General features: G+C 40.7%; 2 protein-coding genes across 3 annotated transcripts in view; one reads left to right on the top strand and one right to left on the bottom strand.

The window, feature by feature from the left end:
* Positions 1–20,000, top strand: part of Gcat (Glycine C-acetyltransferase) — a 690,239-nt gene that overhangs the window by 456,022 nt on the left and 214,217 nt on the right. The window lies entirely within an intron of this gene.
* LOC137618162 (serine proteinase stubble-like) overlaps positions 1–20,000 on the bottom strand; it is a 49,602-nt gene that overhangs the window by 29,062 nt on the left and 540 nt on the right. For both annotated transcript variants that reach the window (XM_068348212.1, XM_068348211.1), the window contains exons 2-4: positions 16,276–16,358; positions 14,437–15,189; positions 9,661–9,853 (exon numbers count right to left, since the gene is read on the bottom strand). In XM_068348212.1, coding sequence (XP_068204313.1) covers positions 9,661–9,853; positions 14,437–15,157 — 914 coding nt within the window. In that variant the 5' untranslated portion in view covers positions 15,158–15,189; positions 16,276–16,358. The remainder of the gene's footprint in view (positions 1–9,660; positions 9,854–14,436; positions 15,190–16,275; positions 16,359–20,000) is intronic.

The following is a 20,000-nucleotide window of genomic DNA, read 5'->3' on the forward strand; positions in this document are numbered from 1 at the left end:
GAACAGACAGGGAGTTTCTAGAGCCAGGAGATGCCATCAGAACAAACAAGGTTTCACATCAGAAAAGCCAGGGAAGTTCTAAAACAAGGAGATGCTATCGGAACAGACAAGGAGGTTCTACAGCAAGGGGTTTCCATAAGAACAGACAGGAAGGTTAAGAGAGAGGAGATGGCATCGGAACAGACAGGGAGGTTTTGGAGGAAGGAGATGACATCAGAACAGACAAGGGGTTCGCATCAAAACAAACAGAAAGGTTCTCGAGAAAGGAGATGGCATCAGAACAAACAAGGGGTTCTCATCAGAAAAGACAGGGAGGTTCTGAAGCATGGAGATGGCATCAGAAAAACGAGGTTCTAGAGCAAGAGGCTGCCATAAGAATAGACAGGGAGTTTCTAGAGCCTGGCGATGACATCAGAATAGACAAGAAGTTCGGATTAGAAAAGCCAGGGAAGTTCTAAAGCAAGGAGATGCTATCAGAACAGAGAAGGAGGTTCTACAGAAAGGGGTTGCCATAAGAACAGACAGGGAGGTTTTAGAGCAAGGAGATGGCATCAGAACAGACAGGGAGGTTCAAGAGCAAGGTTTGGTATCAGAACTGACTGACAGGGAAGTTCTAGAGCAAGGGGTTGGCATCAGAACAGACAGTTAGGTTTTAGTGTAAGGGGTTGTCATCAGAACAGACAGGATGTGTCTAGAGCCAGGAGATGGCATCAGAACAAACAAGGAGGTTCTAGAGCAAAGAGATGACATGAGAACAAACAAGGACATTCTAGGGTAAGGAGATGACATCACAACAGACAAGGGGTTCTTATCAGAACTGACAGGGAAGTTCTAAAGCAAGGAGATGATATCGGAACAGACAAGGAGGTTCTACAGCAAGGGGTTGCCATCAGAACAGACAAGGGGTTTGCATCAGAATAGACAGGGAGGTTCTAGAGCAAGGAGATGGCATCAGAACAAGCAAGGTAGTTTTAAAGCAAGGGGCTGCCATAAGAACAGACAGAGAGTTTCTAGATCTAGGAGATGGCATCAGAACAGATAAGGAAGTTCTAGAACAAGATGGCATCAGAACAAACAGGGAGGTTCTAGAGCAAGGGTCTGCCATAAGAACAGACAGGGAGTTTCTAGAGCCAGGAGATGCCATCAGAACAAACAAGGTTTCACATCAGAAAAGCCAGGGAAGTTCTAAAACAAGGAGATGCTATCGGAACAGACAAGGAGGTTCTACAGCAAGGGGTTTCCATAAGAACAGACAGGAAGGTTAAGAGAGAGGAGATGGCATCGGAACAGACAGGGAGGTTCTGGAGGAAGGAGATGACATCAGAACAGACAAGGGGTTCTTATCAGAACTGATAGGGAAGTTCTAAAGCAAGGAGATGCTATCGGAACAGACAAGGAGGTTCTACAGCAAGTGGTTGCCATTAGAACAGACATGGAGGTTTTAAGCAAAGAGATGGCATCAGAACAAACAGGGAGGTTCTAGAGCAAGGAGATGACATCGGAAAATACAAGTTCTTATCAGAAAAGACAGGTAGGTTCTAAAGCAAGAAGATGGCATCAGAAAAGACAAGGAGGTTCTAGAGCAAGGGGCTGCCATAAGAACAGACATGATGTTTCTAGAGCCAGGAGATGGCATCAGAACAAACAAGGAGGTTTTAGAGCAAGGAGATGATATCAGAACGGACAAGGGGTTCGCATCAGAAAAGCCTAGGAAGTTCTAAAGAAAGGAGACGCTATCGGAACAGACAAGGAGGTTCTACAGCAAAGGGTTGCCATCAGAACAGACAGGTTTTAGAGCAAGGAGATGACATCAGAACAGACAAGGGTTTTGCATCAGAACAGACAGGTAGGTTCTAGAGCAAGAAGGTGGCATCAGAACAAACAAGGTGGTTCTAGAGCAAGAAGAGGGCATCAGAACAAACAGGGAGGTTCTAGAGCAAGGGGCTGCCATAAGAACAGACAGAGAGTTTCTAGAGCCAGGAGATGGCATCAGAACAAACAAGGTTTCGCAACAGAAAAGCCAGGAAAGTTTTAAAGCAAGGAGATGCTATCGGAACAGGCAAGGAGGTTCTACAGCAAGGGGTTACCATAAGAACAGACAGGAAGGATTAGAGCAAGGAGATGGCATCAGAACAGACAGGAAGGTTCTGGAGCAAGGAGATGACATCAGAACAGACAAGGGGTTCGCATCAAAACAAACGGGAAGGTTCTCGAGCAAGGAGATGGCATCAGAACAAACAAGGAGGTTCTGGAGCAAGGAGATGACATCAGAAAATACAAAGGGTTCTCATCAGAAAAGACACAGAGGTTCTGAAGCATGGAGATGGCATCAGAAAAGACAGGGAGGTTCTAGAGCAAGAGGCTGCCATAAGAATAGACAGGGAGTTCCTAGAGCAAGGGGATGACATCAGAACAGACAAGGGGTAGGCATTAGAAAAGCCAGGGAAGTTCTATAGCAAGGAGATGCTAACACAACCGACAAGGAGGTTCTACAGCAAGTGGTTGCTATAAGAATAGACAGGGAAGTTTTAGAGCAAGGAAATGGCATCAGAACAGACCGGGAGGTTCAAAAGCAAGGGTTTGGTATCAGAACTGCCTGATAGGGAAGTTCTAGAGCAAGGGGTTGGCATTAGAACAGACAGGGAAAATCTAGAACAAGGGAATGGTATCAGAAATGAAAGGGAGATTCAAGAGCAAGGGGTGGGAATCAGAACAGACAGGGAGGCTCTAGTGTAAGGGGTTGTCATCAGAACAGACAGGGGGGTTCTAATGTAAGGGGTTGTGATCAGAACAAACAGGGAGGTTCCAGAGCAAGGGGTTGGCATCAGAACAGACAGTGAGGCTTTAGTGTAAGGGGTTGTCATCAGAACTGACAGGGAAGTTCTACAGCAAGGAGTTGGCATTAGAACAGACAGGGAAGATCTAGGGCGAGGGATTGTTATCAGACAGGGAGTTCCTAGAGCAAGGGGATAACATCAGAACAGACAAGGGGTAGGCATTAGAAAAGCCAGGGAAGTTCTATAGCAAGGAGATGCTACCACAACCGACAAGGAGGTTCTACAGCAAGTGGTTGCTATAAGAATAGACGGAAGTTTTAGAGCAAGGAAATGGCATCAGAACAGACCGGGAGGTTCAAAAGCAAGGGTTTGGTATCAGAACTGCCTGATAGGGAAGTTCTAGAGCAAGGGGTTGGCATTAGAACAGACAGGGAAAATCTAGAACAAGGGAATGGTATCAGAAATGAAAGGGAGATTCAAGAGCAAGGGGTGGGAATCAGAACAGACAGGGAGGCTCTAGTGTAAGGGGTTGTCATCAGAACAGACAGGGGGTTCTAATGTAAGGGGTTGTGATCAGAACAGACAGGGAGGTTCCAGAGCAAGGGGTTGGCATCAGAACAGACAGTGAGGCTTTAGTGTAAGGGGTTGTCATCAGAAGTGACAGGGAAGTTCTACAGCAAGGAGTTGGCATTAGAACCGACAGGGAAGATCTAGGGCGAGGGATTGTTATCAGAAAAGGAGATTCAAGAGCAAGGGGTTGTCATCAGAACAAACAGGGAGGTTCAAGAGCAAGGGGTTGGCATCAGAACAAACAGGGAAGTTCTAGAGCAAGGGGTTGGCATCAGAACGGACACCGAGGTTCAAGAGCAAGGGGTTGGCATCAGAACAGACAGTGAGGTTCAAGAGCAAAGGGTTGGCATCAGAACTGACAGGGAAGTTCTTGAGCAAGGAGTTAGCATTAGAACAGACAGGGAAGATCTAGGGAGAGGGATTGGTATCAGAAAGGGAGATTCAAGAGCAAGGGGTTGTCATCAGAACAAACAGGGAGGTTCAAGAGCAAAGGTTTGGCATCAGAACAAACAGGGAGGTTCTAGAGCAAGGGGTTGGCATCAGAACAAACAGGGAGGTTATAGAGCAAGTGGTTGGCATCAGAACAGCTAGGTTCTAGTGTAAGGGGTTGTCATCAGAACAAGCAGGGAGGTTCAAGAGTAACGGGTTGGCATCAGAACTGACAGGGAAGTTATAGAGCAAGAGGTTGGCATCAGAAAAGACAAGGAGGTTATAGAGCAAGGGGTTGGCATCAGACCAGACAGTGAGGTTCTAGCGTAAGGGGTTGTCATCAGAACAAACAGGGAGGTTCAAGAGCAAGGGGTTGGCTTCAGAACTGACAGGAAAGTTCTAGAGCAAGGGGCTGGCATCAGAACAGATAAGAAGGTTATAGAGCAAGGGGTTGGCATCAGAATAGACAGTGAGGTTCTATTGTAAGGGTTTGTCATCAGAACAAACAGGGAGGTTCAAGAGCAAGGGGTTGGCATCAGAACTGACAGGGAAGTTCTAGAGCAAGGGGATGGCACCTGAACAGACAGGGAGATTCTAGTGTAAGGGGTTGTCATCAGAACAAACAGGGAGGTTCAAGAGCAAGTAGTTGACATCAGAACTGATAGGGAAATTCTAGAGCAATGGGTTGGCATCAGAACCAACAGGGAGGTTATAGAGCAAGGGGTTGGCATCAGAACAGACAGGGTGGTTATAGACCAAGGTGTTGGCCCCAGAACACACAGGGAGGTTCCAGAGCAAGAGGTTGTCATAATAACAGACAGGGTGGTTATAGAGCAAGCAGTTGGCATCAGAACAGACAGGGAGGTTCTAGTGTAAGGGGTTGTCATTAGAACAAACATGGAGATTCAAGAGCAAGTGGTTGGCATCAGAACTGATAGGGAAGTTCTAGTGCAAGGGGTTGGCATCAGAACAGACAGGGAAGTTATAGAGCAAGGGGTTGGCATCAGAACAGACAGGGTGGTTATAGAGCAAGGTGTTGGCGTCAGAACAGACAGAGAGGTTATCGAGCAAGGGGTTGGCACCAGAACAGATAGGGTGGTTATAGAGCAAGTGGTTGGCTTCAGAACAGACAGGGAGGTTCAAGAGCAAGCGGTTGGTATCAGAACTGACAAGGAAGTTCTAGAGCAAGGGGTTGGCATCAGAACAGACAAGGAGGTTATAGAGCAAGGGGTTGCCATCAGAACAGACTCGGAGGTTATAGAGCAATGTGTTGGCATCAAAACAGACAGTGAGGTTCTAGTGTAAGGGATTGGCATCAGGACTGACAGGGAAGTTCTAGAGCAAGTGGTTGGCATCAGAACAGACAGTGAGGTTCTAGTGTAAGGGGTTGTCATCAGAACAAACATGGAGATTCAAGAGCAAGTAGTTGGCATCAGAACTGACAGGGAAGTTCTAGAGCAAGGGGTTGGCATCAGAACAGACACGGAGGTTATAGAGCAAGGTGTTGGCATCAAAACAGACAGTGAGGTTCTAGTGTAAGGGATTGGCATCAGACCTGACAGGGAAGTTCCAGAGCAAGGGGTTGTCATCAGAACAGACAGTGAGGTTCTAGTGTAAGGGGTTGTCATCAGAACAAACATGGAGATTCAAGAGCAAGTGGTTGGCATCAGTACTGACAGGGAAGTTCTAGAGCAAGAGGTTGGCATCAGAACGACAGGGAGGTTATAGAGCAAGGGGTTGGCATCAGAACAGACAGTGAGGTTATAGATTAACGGGTTGGCACCAGAACAGACAGGGAGGTTGCAGAGCAAGGAGTTGTCATCAGAACAAACAGGGAGATTTAAGAACAAGTGGTTGGCATCAGAACAGAAGGAAGTTTTAGAGCAAGGGGTTGTCATCAGAACAGACAGGGAAGTTCTAGAGCAAGGGGCTGGGATCAGAACAGACAGGGAAGTTCTAGAGCAAGGGGTTGGCATCAGAATGACAGGGAGGTTATAGAGCAAGGGGTTGGCTTCAGAACAGACAGTGAGGTTCTTGTGTAAGGGGTTGTCATCAGAACAAACAGGGAGATAGGTGAGCAAGTTGTTGGCATCAGAACAGACGGGGAAGTTTTAGAGCAAGGGGTTGTCATCAGAACAGACAGTGAGGTTCTAGTGTAAGGGGTTGTCATCAGAACAAACAGGGAAGTTTTAGAGCAAGGGGTTGGCATCAGAACAGGCAGGGAGGTTATAGAGGAAGGGGGAGGCATCAGATCAGACAGTGAGGTTATAGAGCAAGGGGTTGGCACCAGAACAGACAGAGAGGTTCCAGAGTATGTGGTTGGCATCTGTACTGACAAGGTTCTAGAGCAAGTGGTTGGCATCAGAACAGACAAGGAGGTTATAGACCAAGGTGTTGGCACCAGAACAGACAGGGAGATTCCATAACAAGGTATATTGATCAGAACAGACTAGGTGGTTATAGATCAAGGTGTTGGCATCAGAACAGATAGGGAGGTTATAGAGCAAGCAGTTGGCATCACAACTGACAGGGAAGTTTTAGAGCAATGGGTTGGCGTCAGAACAGACAGGGAGGCTCTAGTGTAAGGGGTTGTCATCAGAACAGACAGGGGGGTTCTAATGTAAGGGGTTGTGATCAGAACAGACAGGGAGGTTCCAGAGCAAGGGGTTGGCATCAGAACAGACAGTGAGGCTTTAGTGTAAGGGGTTGTCATCAGAACTGACAGGGAAGTTCTACAGCAAGGAGTTGGCATTAGAACCGACAGGGAAGATCTAGGGCGAGGGATTGTTATCAGAAAGGGAGATTCAAGAGCAAGGGGTTGTCATCAGAACAAACAGGGAGGTTCAAGAGCAAGGGGTTGGCATCAGAACAAACAGGGAAGTTCTAGAGCAAGGGGTTGGCATCAGAACGGACACCGAGGTTCAAGAGCAAGGGGTTGGCATCAGAACAGACAGTGAGGTTCAAGAGCAAAGGGTTGGCATCAGAACTGACAGGGAAGTTCTTGAGCAAGGAGTTAGCATTAGAACAGACAGGGAAGATCTAGGGAGAGGGATTGGTATCAGAAAGGGAGATTCAAGAGCAAGGGGTTGTCATCAGAACAAACAGGGAGGTTCAAGAGCAAAGGTTTGGCATCAGAACAAACAGGGAGGTTCTAGAGCAAGGGGTTGGCATTAGAACAAACAGGGAGGTTATAGAGCAAGTGGTTGGCATCAGAACAGCTAGGTTTTAGTGTAAGGGGTTGTCATCAGAACAAGCAGGGAGGTTCAAGAGTAACGGGTTGGCATCAGAACTGACAGGGAAGTTATAGAGCAAGAGGTTGGCATCAGAAAAGACAAGGAGGTTATAGAGCAAGGGGTTGGCATCAGACCAGACAGTGAGGTTCTAGCGTAAGGGGTTGTCATCAGAACAAACAGGGAGGTTCAAGAGCAAGGGGTTGGCTTCAGAACTGACAGGAAAGTTCTAGAGCAAGGGGCTGGCATCAGAACAGATAAGAAGGTTATAGAGCAAGGGGTTGGCATCAGAATAGACAGTGAGGTTCTATTGTAAGGGTTTGTCATCAGAACAAACAGGGAGGTTCAAGAGCAAGGGGTTGGCATCAGAACTGACAGGGAAGTTCTAGAGCAAGGGGATGGCACCTGAACAGACAGGGAGATTCTAGTGTAAGGGGTTGTCATCAGAACAAACAGGGAGGTTCAAGAGCAAGTAGTTGACATCAGAACTGATAGGGAAATTCTAGAGCAATGGGTTGGCACCAGAACCAACAGGGAGGTTATAGAGCAAGGGGTTGGCATCAGAACAGACAGGGTGGTTATAGACCAAGGTGTTGGCCCCAGAACACACAGGGAGGTTCCAGAGCAAGAGGTTGTCATAATAACAGACAGGGTGGTTATAGAGCAAGCGGTTGGCATCAGAACAGACAGGGAGGTTCTAGTGTAAGGGGTTGTCATTAGAACAAACATGGAGATTCAAGAGCAAGTGGTTGGCATCAGAACTGATAGGGAAGTTCTAGTGCAAGGGGTTGGCATCAGAACAGACAGGGAAGTTATAGAGCAAGGGGTTGGCATCAGAACAGACAGGGTGGTTATAGAGCAAGGTGTTGGCGTCAGAACAGACAGAGAGGTTATCGAGCAAGGGGTTGGCACCAGAACAGATAGGGTGGTTATAGAGCAAGTGGTTGGCTTCAGAACAGACAGGGAGGTTCAAGAGCAAGCGGTTGGTATCAGAACTGACAAGGAAGTTCTAGAGCAAGGGGTTGGCATCAGAACAGACATGGAGGTTATAGAGCAAGGGGTTGCCATCAGAACAGACTCGGAGGTTGTAGAGCAATGTGTTGGCATCAAAACAGACAGTGAGGTTCTAGTGTAAGGGATTGGCATCAGGACTGACAGGGAAGTTCTAGAGCAAGTGGTTGGCATCAGAACAGACAGTGAGGTTCTAGTGTAAGGGGTTGTCATCAGAACAAACATGGAGATTCAAGAGCAAGTAGTTGGCATCAGAACTGACAGGGAAGTTCTAGAGCAAGGGGTTGGCATCAGAACAGACACGGAGGTTATAGAGCAAGGTGTTGGCATCAAAACAGACAGTGAGGTTCTAGTGTAAGGGATTGGCATCAGACCTGACAGGGAAGTTCCAGAGCAAGGGGTTGTCATCAGAACAGACAGTGAGGTTCTAGTGTAAGGGGTTGTCATCAGAACAAACATGGAGATTCAAGAGCAAGTGGTTGGCATCAGTACTGACAGGGAAGTTCTAGAGCAAGAGGTTGGCATCAGAACGACAGGGAGGTTATAGAGCAAGGGGTTGGCATCAGAACAGACAGTGAGGTTATAGATTATCGGGTTGGCACCAGAACAGACAGGGAGGTTGCAGAGCAAGGAGTTGTCATCAGAACAAACAGGGAGATTTAAGAACAAGTGGTTGGCATCAGAACAGAAGGAAGTTTTAGAGCAAGGGGTTGTCATCAGAACAGACAGGGAAGTTCTAGAGCAAGGGGCTGGGATCAGAACAGACAGGGAAGTTCTAGAGCAAGGGGTTGGCATCAGAATGACAGGGAGGTTATAGAGCAAGGGGTTGGCTTCAGAACAGACAGTGAGGTTCTTGTGTAAGGGGTTGTCATCAGAACAAACAGGGAGATAGGTGAGCAAGTTGTTGGCATCAGAACAGACGGGGAAGTTTTAGAGCAAGGGGTTGTCATCAGAACAGACAGTGAGGTTCTAGTGTAAGGGGTTGTCATCAGAACAAACAGGGAAGTTTTAGAGCAAGGGGTTGGCATCAGAACAGGCAGGGAGGTTATAGAGGAAGGGGGAGGCATCAGATCAGACAGTGAGGTTATAGAGCAAGGGGTTGGCACCAGAACAGACAGAGAGGTTCCAGAGTATGTGGTTGGCATCTGTACTGACAAGGTTCTAGAGCAAGTGGTTGGCATCAGAACAGACAAGGAGGTTATAGACCAAGGTGTTGGCACCAGAACAGACAGGGAGATTCCATAACAAGGTATATTGATCAGAACAGACTAGGTGGTTATAGATCAAGGTGTTGGCATCAGAACAGATAGGGAGGTTATAGAGCAAGCAGTTGGCATCACAACTGACAGGGAAGTTTTAGAGCAATGGGTTGGCGTCAGAACAGGCAGGGAGGTTATACAGCAAGGGGTTGGCATCAGAACAGACAGGGAGGTTATAGAGCAAGGTGTTGGCATTAGAACAGACAGTGAAGTTCTAGAGCAAGCGGTTGGCATCAGGACAAAGGGAGTTTCTAGAGCAACTGGTTTGCATCAGAACAGACAGGGAGGTTTTAAAGTAAAAGGTTGGAATCAGAATAGACAGGGAAGTTCCAGGGCAAGGGATTGGCATCAGAATAGACAGGGAGGTTCTAGAGCACTACTTACTGACTTCGATCGTAAAAGCAGTGAGCAGCGGTGAGGATCCACCTTTTCTTGATGATGGAGCCTCCACATTGATAAGGACTTCCAGCTATGGTTGGATTAACGATGACTTGGTAAGGATATTCGTTTGCGGCAGCTGCTGTACCGTTGACAATTCTTATTCCATCTGCGGTAACCTGTGCAACGCCGCAGTCAGCTATTGGTGAAGATAGATAGATATATTATATAAATATATATATATATATATATGAATATATATATATATATATATATATATATATATATATATATGTATGTACATATGTATATATGTATATATATATAATATGATATAATATATATTTATTTATAAATACATATATATATATATATATATATATATATATATATGTATATATATATATATATATGTATATATATATATATATATATATATATATATATATATATGGGCGTGTGTGTGTGGATTTTGCTAGACGATGTTATCCAAATAATGTAGAACATAGAATAGAAATGTCCGTTAATGCCTTGAATTTTTAAGCCCACACTTGAAGCGGCATTAACATTTTGTCATCATTTATCATGAAAATAACATCGAATTTGCTGTTTCTGTTGCTTTGAAGATTTGAATTTTTTTTTTACATTGTTTAAAATTATTATTATATGATACAAAGGCAAAGTCAGTTTATTTCATAGAAAAGTAGGTTGCTCTTTCCCTCTTTATCGAATAGTGCCTATACCTATATTATTATCCTCTTACAAATACTTTAAAATATGTCCGTTCAATATGAACACTCGTTGGAAGGCGCTTTGTTTCAGGAGTGTTATATTTAAACATGGAAATTTATCATGTGTCATTGCTCATGGAGGTCTTTTGAATGCCAATAGTAATGCTTCAAGAGAAATACGATCTTATCTCCTATAAAAAAAAGATATTAAACAAGAAAACAATGGCTGACACTGTCATCCTTTAACTGGAGAGAGAGAAGATGAACCCCATGTGCAGCAAAACACATTCACAATGTAAGAAGCTTCTTCATTTAATAACCTACAGAAAGCTCGCCATGAGTAGGTCGAATCTCCTGTATAAACTGCGCCATTTATTCCTGGTTTCTTGGGTCGTTCTTCCAAAATATTTCTCTTCTTCCTTCTATGCATCCTTTTCTAGCGTTACTTCACTTTTAATCTACTTGATCATACAATTTCAAAATGCTTTACTCTGGTGCAATCTTTCCATCACTCTAGCCCTTATACCTCTTCAATGTACCTTAATGTTTTCCCCTATCAGTTCTTTCACCATCACATATACTATGCAAGCATTTCATCTCACCAGTTTCAATTCTTTTCTTTGTTATATATTCAATATCCCATCACTCCCATAAAATGTTGATTCAAGAATACCTTCATGTATTTTTATTTTACTTTCAGCAAACATTATCTATTCTCTTACCAATTTTTTTCACTCGCCCTGCTACCTTTCTTATTTCTCTAATATGTGACTCTTCTCATCTCCCATCTTGCCATAACACTGTATTTACTACTTCGATTCAACCACTTCAATTCATTTCCCATTAACACTAACATTCGTTGGTCCATCTTTCTGGTTTCTATTTACCTTCTCTTGAACAAGTTTTTCCTCAACCTGTTCCCCCTGTAAATAATACCAACTTACGTCACCCGCTTCCGCCATTTTTCTTCACAGTCCCCGTATTAGCACAGAATAATCTGCAAGCACCAACTATTCCACATCTTATCTATAACATCTATAACATATTTTCTTATATCACAAACTTTGTTCTTTCTTTCATCTCTTCCTTACCCTTTTGCATCTCATCCTCCATAAATGAACAGTACTGTCACACTCTTGTCTGAGCCTCATTTTCTTGTCAACCAGTAACTGACCTACCCTTACACTCTATCACATTCTTCATTTCTATAATAAACATATCTATATCACTCATGCATAACTCGGTCTCCCCATTGTCACTTTATTAATTTTCTGATAAGTGTTTTTTTGGCCAATGTAATATGCTTGAAGGATTTCCTCTTACTTTGAAACTTTTCAAATCTTTAGACACTAGTCTAAACCCATTTGGCATCGCCCTTATCAGTCATTGTTACCTGTCTTACTTTCTCGGGGAAAATCCTATCACACCTCCCCTGGTGTATTAAGTAATACCAGACTCCTATAATGCTTACAGTTGTCTTTATCGCCTTTAGCTTTATACACCAGAACAGGCATCAAACTTTTACCACTGTACTGCAATGTCTTGCTTGTAATGACGTCACCTTGTGGTATCTGACCAATCTTTTTTACATGATCATCTGTCACTTCCACAAATATTCTCAGTCTTAGACTAATTTCTTTCAAATATTTGATCACTCTGCTCTGCCGCTACATTAAAAAGAAAGTTTTCACAATACAGTACTCACTCTATCGACCCGTGATGTACATATGCATTTGACAGCCTTTCTTCATTAGCATCTTTCATTCTGAGATTCCTTGCTCATTAACCTTCTCTATGCAAATACTCTCCCGTAGAATAGCGTTTTACTTTAATTAAAAATATTTTTCATCATCTTTTTGTTTTTGTAACTGGGCATTTCTTTCTCTATTCTTTTATTGCACTATTGTCCCGGGGCTGTCAAAAATGGGGGTAAATAGATATGCCAGCACACGCACACACTCCAACAGAGATTTGATGCTTCCTATCCACCCCTCTTTTAACTACAACACGACAGTTTCAGCAATTTGTGGGAGATTGTGGTTTTCGAGTGTACCTCACTAGGGTATGACTACTCATCTCCCCCCTACTCGAGGGCCGGGGAGACACCATATAGTCACACGTCTGACGATTCCCCTGTGTGGCAGGATACATACATACATATAAATATATATATATATATATATATATATATATATATATATATATATATATATATATATATATATATGAATATTAGCAGACATTGCTCTTTATTATGTTGGAGAGATCAAAACTTCTATTTTTCCTTTACTATAAATTTTATACCTTCCTCCAACCTCTCCCTGTCCTTATGCTCCCCCAGATACTCCATGCTGATCCAATGACCTGCACATGTAATTTTAAAAACTGACCTTTCAGTCATTCCTTCACTTAAACCCTACCCCACAGTTAATCCAGTTTATCTACATAACCTCTTTGTACTTTCTTCATATATAACTCTCCTGTCTTTATTACATTTAGTGCCTCATTTTCTCACTTTCCTTTCTTATATCAAATTTAACTTTTGCCTCAACTGAGTTATAAGATATATCCCCTGGCCAATCCTCTTTTCCACATCAAAACCATTACATTTTTACTGACACAGTAATTAGTTATTACTGTTTTTCATATGAAATGATTTATTTCAAATAACAAGTCTCCTGGCAGACAGATTTCTACTAGATTTTGTCCCTTTTCCCTTATTCCAGGAACTCATTCCTACTAACAACAACATTTCCTTCTCTGTCACCTATCCATACACCCAATTTTCATAGCCTAGTTTTCCTTTCATATTCTCCAAAAGAATCCAGACAGGATACAGATTCAGAATTCAACATAAGATTCTCTTTCAGTTTTCTATTCCTGAAACATATGCTCATACTATCAAAAGTTTTAATCCTGTCACAGTCAGTCTTGACATTACATTCATTGAAGTAATACACCAGGGACTCTTATTTCCTGTCATCAGAGACTTAACAGGTTCCCAATCGCTAACCCTAACTGTGAAGAAGTTTCCACTCGTACATGACATTATATGTTTTATTCATATGGTGTTTGGCAAGCAATAAATGAAATTGAACGTACATCCTTAATTTCATGCAAAAGTCAAAGTTTTAGGGAGCAATCATTGATAAATGGGAAATAAAAACTTTCATAAAAGTTCTAATAATACAGTACTGTACATCATTATGAAGCAATTTATTTCAGGTTTGTCTGAAAAATAGAGAAATATTCTACCCCTTCACATTTCAACTACCCTACATACCATTATTTTTTGTTATTTTGATTTGTTCACTTTCGCCTCACTAAGTGCCAGTTCAAAGAGTTTTCTCTCCTTGAACAAATCAGCTAGCATGCATTTATTCTCATCTGCATCATGATATGAATATTCCAAACCATAAGATTCGGTATTATCCTTTGATGAATAGTCTGTATTTCTGGAGTGTTGCATTCTATGGGAAGTTTTCTCAATCTAGACTAACCTTTCATACATACTGGTCAATCACTATTGTTGCTGCAGAAATTTTGGGCGAAATTAGCTCCACCCCTTGATGACGTCATAGCTAATCATGTTGTCTTCCATGTTAACAGCAGTCACAACACATGCCCTTCAAGTAATTATTAGTTAATATAGTTTGAAATTTGTCAGGGGATGTATTGTGACCATTGCTAACATGTGAGACAACGTGATTGGCTATGACATCATCAAAGGGTGGGGCTTATTTCACTCAAAATATTTGCAGCGACTATACAGAGGCATGCCACTTAAAATCACATGAGCTTCTGGCACCTTTCCATTTTCAACCATTTCACTATCATTTCTATATTCAAAGTAAATACATCCACTAGCATTCTCAAATTTTCATTTACTGCTTCTACTCTTCTGTCCTACAAATTAGCATATTTGAATTCAATATATTCAAGAATCAAAACATAAGTACAATTAAGGTGATCAACCAAGAAAGATTGTAAACTTGTTATCCTTGGTAGTTGGAGATTAACAAAGCAAAAAGTATAGGCCATAGCTACTTACGGCAGTATGCCCTTGTTTCACTACAAGATGTGGCTGTTGTTGATGACTCTGCAGATGTTGTTGTTGGCATGGTAGTCGTTGTTGTTGGCATGGTAGTCGTTGTTGTTGGCATGGTAGTCGTCGTTGTTGGCATGGTAGTCGTTGTTGTTGGCATGGTAGTTGTCGTTGTTGGCATGGTAGTCGTTGTTGTTGGCATGGTAGTCGTCGTTGTTGGCATGGTAGTCGTTGTTGTTGGCATGGTAGTCGTCGTTGTTGGCATGGTAGTCGTTGTTGTTGGCATGGTAGTCGTTGTTGTTGGCATGGTAGTCGTTGTTGTTGGCATGGTAGTCGTCGTTGTTGGCATGACAGTCGTCGTTGTTGGCATGACAGTCGTTGTTGGGTTGGGAGGTGTTGTTGTTGGCATGACAGTCGTTGTTGGGTTGGGAGGTGTTGTTGTTGGCATGACAGTCGTTGTTGGGTTGGGAGGTGTTGTTGTTGGCATGACAGTCGTCGTTGTTGGCTTGGGAGGTGTTGTTGTTGTTGGGTTGGAAGGTGGTGTTGTTGGTTTGACAGTCGTTGTTGGGTTGGGAGGTGTTGTTGTTGGCATGACAGTCGTTGTTGGGTTGGGAGGTGTTGTTGTTGGCATGACAGTCGTTGTTGGGTTGGGAGGTGGTGTTGTTGGTTTGACAGTTGTTGTTGGGTTGGGAGGTGGTGTTGTTGGCATGACAGTTGTTGGTGGCATAGCAGTTGTTGTTGGCTTCAGTGTTGTCGGATCTGCAAGAGGAGTTGTTGGTGGAATGGTAGTAGGTACTGGCGGAAGCACATCTATACTCGGAAGAAAAGATTTCTTAAATGATTTCAACCATGTTCTCTAAAGTCATTATCAAAATATGCTGGACATGGCATTATTGTTTCATAGGTATTCAAAACATTATTTGCATCATTGATTTTCTATCATTGCATATTATCAGTTAAATCTAGATGGTACTACTTTTTTTTATTATTATTTTCACTGTGTATCCCTACCTGTCTACACAATTTTCCAATTTTTCTGGCTATTACTTGTCCTAAAATTAAAAAGTCACCTTTAAAATTACACTATAAATTATATGTAACTGTTAGAGTGTGCATCAATCTACCAACAACTATTCCAATGATAAATGCCTAAAATTAGTGAACCCTGGTACCTTTCGATGTTTTTTTTTCTTTTTACTTAAAAAACACTGACCATCCTGTGAGTATTTTGTATATGATTTTGAACAGCATGAAAGATTTGAGCAGTTGATAATGAATCCAAATCAACAGTATGAAAATAAGTCGAAGTGAGGATCAAATTCGATGACAAGTCTCTAATAAAATTTGAAAATCACGAAATTCATGAAAGATATTAGTGCCAGATATAAATCGAAAGTCGCGTTTAATTTTAGAATAGAAAATTTCGGTATGAAGTAAGTCTATTTATTTATTTAATAGAACCAGTAGCAAATATCGTTTCTGTGGAATGAAGACGCCAATACTTTTGAAATTATCGGGAAAATAATGGGGCCTGCAGTGCATTCAGAAACTCGAGGCACCATCACCATTGATCATAAGGGCAGTAAGCCTTCCATCATGCATGCAATTTGCCTCAACTGTAGCATTGAATACTTACCTACTTTAGACCTCAGAGCTGTTACTTACCTTCTTTCTACCTCTATTCATATGAGAGGGTCTTGAAGAGCTCCGAGTAATACTTTGATGAAGCATCAGTGTTATATTTGGAAAAAGATATACAAATATAACAAGCCAATAATACAAGCCTCCTAGTGTATATGCCTGCAGTTAAGATTTAAGCATTTGTAGAGATATGTATCACGTCACCGGTGTGCTATGATTGACGATCCTAATAAATCTTGCTTCGTAGAAGTCCCACTAGTGATCCAGAGGAAGTCTTCCTCAACGTGCTGAAAAAAGTTTTGAAAACATTAGCAACATCTCTAAAATCGATTTCTGAAAGTATCCTGTGTTATAAAAATTTGGGATATCTTATTTTCGTAAAGATGTATATTATTGAATGATACATTTGTTTCATAAGATCTGAAAAGGAAATGCTAATTATTTTGTGGTAAGTAGAACCATGCATATTTTATTTTACTGTTGATTATTGAATAAGGTGATAGTCCTTCAAAGTTCCTTGTAGACTTAGTTATTTGTAATGTTCTATTCCTGCACAAGTGTAGAATATACTAGATTTTATGTGATATGAATAATAGCCTTGAGAAGTACACGACAGCTAGCATTATAGCATCAGTGATAAGGCACATTTATCTCTTCAGAGGATTATAGCAAGAAGGAAGTTACATGTTAGCACTTCTTGGAATTTAGCATAATTACTTAAGTGATTTCAAGTATTTTGTTCGTTTCTTTGTGAAATCAGTGGGAATTCTAAGGAGTTGATTTACCCTCTGTAACACATTTCTGTGTAAATACTATAATAAATTGTATGTTTTGGACCAAAAAGAGCTTGTAATAACAAGCGAACCAATGTCTGTTTCCAAGAAGACCACAAGCGTACTTAGCAGATCTGTAAGGAGATAGAACCCCTACTTGCAGATGTCAGAATTAGTGGGATTCTAGTAGCTAAGAGAAAATTTTGCTAGGCAATGAGAACTAAATAGAATTGCTTTTTATTTAGGAAAGGAAATCTAAGGTCATCCATCAGTATTTTTGATGGTTCAGGCCTTCAGTTGCAAATGACTAATTTTTATACTAGGGTACAAGATTGTGGTGTAAAATTTCTTCATAATGCGGAAATTTTTTTTTTCAATGTACAAAGTAAGGAATATGAAAGAGGGATGAATTGCTGCAGAAAGAGACTTGGGTTGTGTATTGTGTTTGCTCTCTTAACTTGTTTGGCTAAGCGGCTGGAGTGCCCCAGTAATGGGATGAAAGGTGGGATGATTCTAAAAAAAAATGGAATACATTCTTCCAAAAAATGAGGTTGATGTCAGATTTATTTCTTAAAGGAGAATGACATATTTCAGATAGCATGTTTTGTCTGATTATATTGGACAAGAAACGACGGTGCATGTAAGAGAAATGGGATAGGGGTCACTAGGCCCAAAGTGGCAGATATTTTGTGAGGGTGAGTCAAGAAATTTAAGTTAAAAAAAAAAAAAAAAAAAAAAAAAACTTTGGGTTCATGGTCATGATAATGATGAACTTGTGTTGGGTGTTGAATGATTTGTTCCATCTCATTATTCAGAGAAAAGTTGTTAATCTTATTTCCATAAACATCGACTCAGTTGGAATGGTAGTCAGTCAGCCTGAGGTAAGTTGTAATATCTAATTTAGGAATATAGAGAGAAAAAAATGTGAAAAAAGTAAGAAATATATTGAAAGAAACAAAAATGAGAGAATTAGGTAATCAATAACACAATTCAAGATTAATAGTAGAAGTTGGAAGAAAAAGTTAAAACCCGATGGTGTTGTAGAGGTTTTGCTATCTTCATTAGGCTAGTTTTGGGCATTTTACTCAGCCTTCAAACTGGTAACGAGAATAGAAATTGTAAAAACGGGGCTTTAAACACTAAGGGTAAGCCCAAGCACCACTGGACGAATAGTATTACTGTAACGGAAAAACATGTTAGAAAAGTAGATACAAAATTGTGCTTAACAAATAGAGGATCAGAGCCAGACTTCAAATATCTATAGGATTTTTTATTTAAGAATACAAAGTAAGAATTTATTTCTGTCAGCATTAGACAGTAAAAAACTATTACGAATTGGTCGATGTTTATATATAATAGTAATAACTTGAAATAATAAGGGGAAATAGAAAATTGTCAAAAAATAGAAAAGGGTGCCCGATGAAAAATTTTAGCAATAGAAAATCATTAGGGTTATAAGAAAACTGCAGTATACTTGATTAGTTGTTTTAGGTTAATGTAAATATAAAGTTCTGTAAAATAGAGTAAATAATTTCTCCAGGTGTTTGGTGCTAAGCCTGAAAATTATAGTAAAAAAATTAGAAATTAAAGTACGGTTGCTAAAGAAAGTCAAAGTCAGGTTTTACAAGAAAAGAAAGTGTTAGGGGACTCCCCAATTTTAGTAAACTCAAACCTATAACTGAAAGAGCAGCATGTTTAATAATTCGAGAAAAGACGGAGAAAGCTGAAAGAAATTATATTTTAACTTATGAAGCTCACCATGTGTACATTCTGTGTTAAGTTACAAAGCCTGATAGTGTTCAATACCGCTGAGTAAGTGATAGTGCCACATGTTTTCAGGAAGTAACTAATTATAGCAAAGAATACATCACTTTTTTAAGTTTGTAATATGTTTTACAACCATTGATTTTAATTTTAAATCTAATCCCGATATGCTCAAAATGAAAGTCATTAACTTTTCCTATGATCTAATCCAGTCATCTGGAAGATTTTGTTCAGAGCTATAGCTGCAATAGTAATACGGATTTTTGTTGCAGCTTATAAAGTTGATACAGTAAACCCTAGAGTAAAAATTGGGTTACTGTAAGCCAAATGATACACTGCTCTGCCAGCTAGAATTCTCTAGGTTTCTATTTTCAAAGATCTGGTTTCCCCTTGTGTTATTCAATCAACTCCTAAATTTCTTTATCCCTTATCGTTGAAAATATCTTTACACTTTTATCAAATGCAAACGTAAACAACTGAACTACTTAACACAGTAACCCAAAGCCTATACACGCCATTCAATTTACTACCTTGTGACATCGAAAGTTATTTGGTGCCCAAGACCAACTCTGCTACTTCTAGCAGCTTTTGGGACAAGCCAAACACCTCTAAGGTTAAGGCTCAATGCTAAGAGACTAACGCTAACTATATATATAGTGCTTGTTTCTTCTTAGACATGCTAGTTTTGCCAGTAAATCAAGATTCGCAAGCTATTTGTTTTTATTGTATTGCAGTGGTAGTCTCGGTAATCAGCTATTTCTTAATTTCTCGAAACACCACACAACTGCGTGACATCATATGTTGGTGACTGTCATACTTAAGAAAAAAATATAACAGTTTGATTGTGCATAAGACTTTGAATGCTGTAAGAATTTGGTCATTTGTTTGTAGGATATTGGATTGTGCAAATTCGTTTAGTATAGTATAGTTTGTTGATTTTAGAATCATCACAAAACAATTTGCAGAAATATTTAAGTATACTTAGTTTTATCTCATTTCAACAAAGTGAATAATCAAATGATTGATAAAACAACTAATTTGCCTTTTCGAAATTTTTTATCGTTGTAGAAAGATAGGAAAAGATGAACTGATAATGGAAATGAAAACACGCTGGCAAATCTTCAGTAAATTGTCCTTGATAATCTCCCTTCTCCAGTTCCCTAAACCCTGGTAGATAAAAACTGTATTTAGAAACTGAATGATTTCACTCACATTGTAATGGAAAAGAATACAGGTTTGCTAATTATCAACGAAAAATAAAGTAGAGAAATATAAAACTGACAAACTCAATTATAAATAAGATAAACAATACCAAGTTATTGGCGAATATCAAAGTATGGCCTACACTCATACTACAGGTATCTGTACAAAAAAAAACTTTTTTTTTAGTGT

The sequence above is a fragment of the Palaemon carinicauda genome, chromosome 24 (genome assembly GCF_036898095.1).
Source record: "Palaemon carinicauda isolate YSFRI2023 chromosome 24, ASM3689809v2, whole genome shotgun sequence".
NCBI lineage: Eukaryota > Metazoa > Arthropoda > Malacostraca > Decapoda > Palaemonidae > Palaemon > Palaemon carinicauda.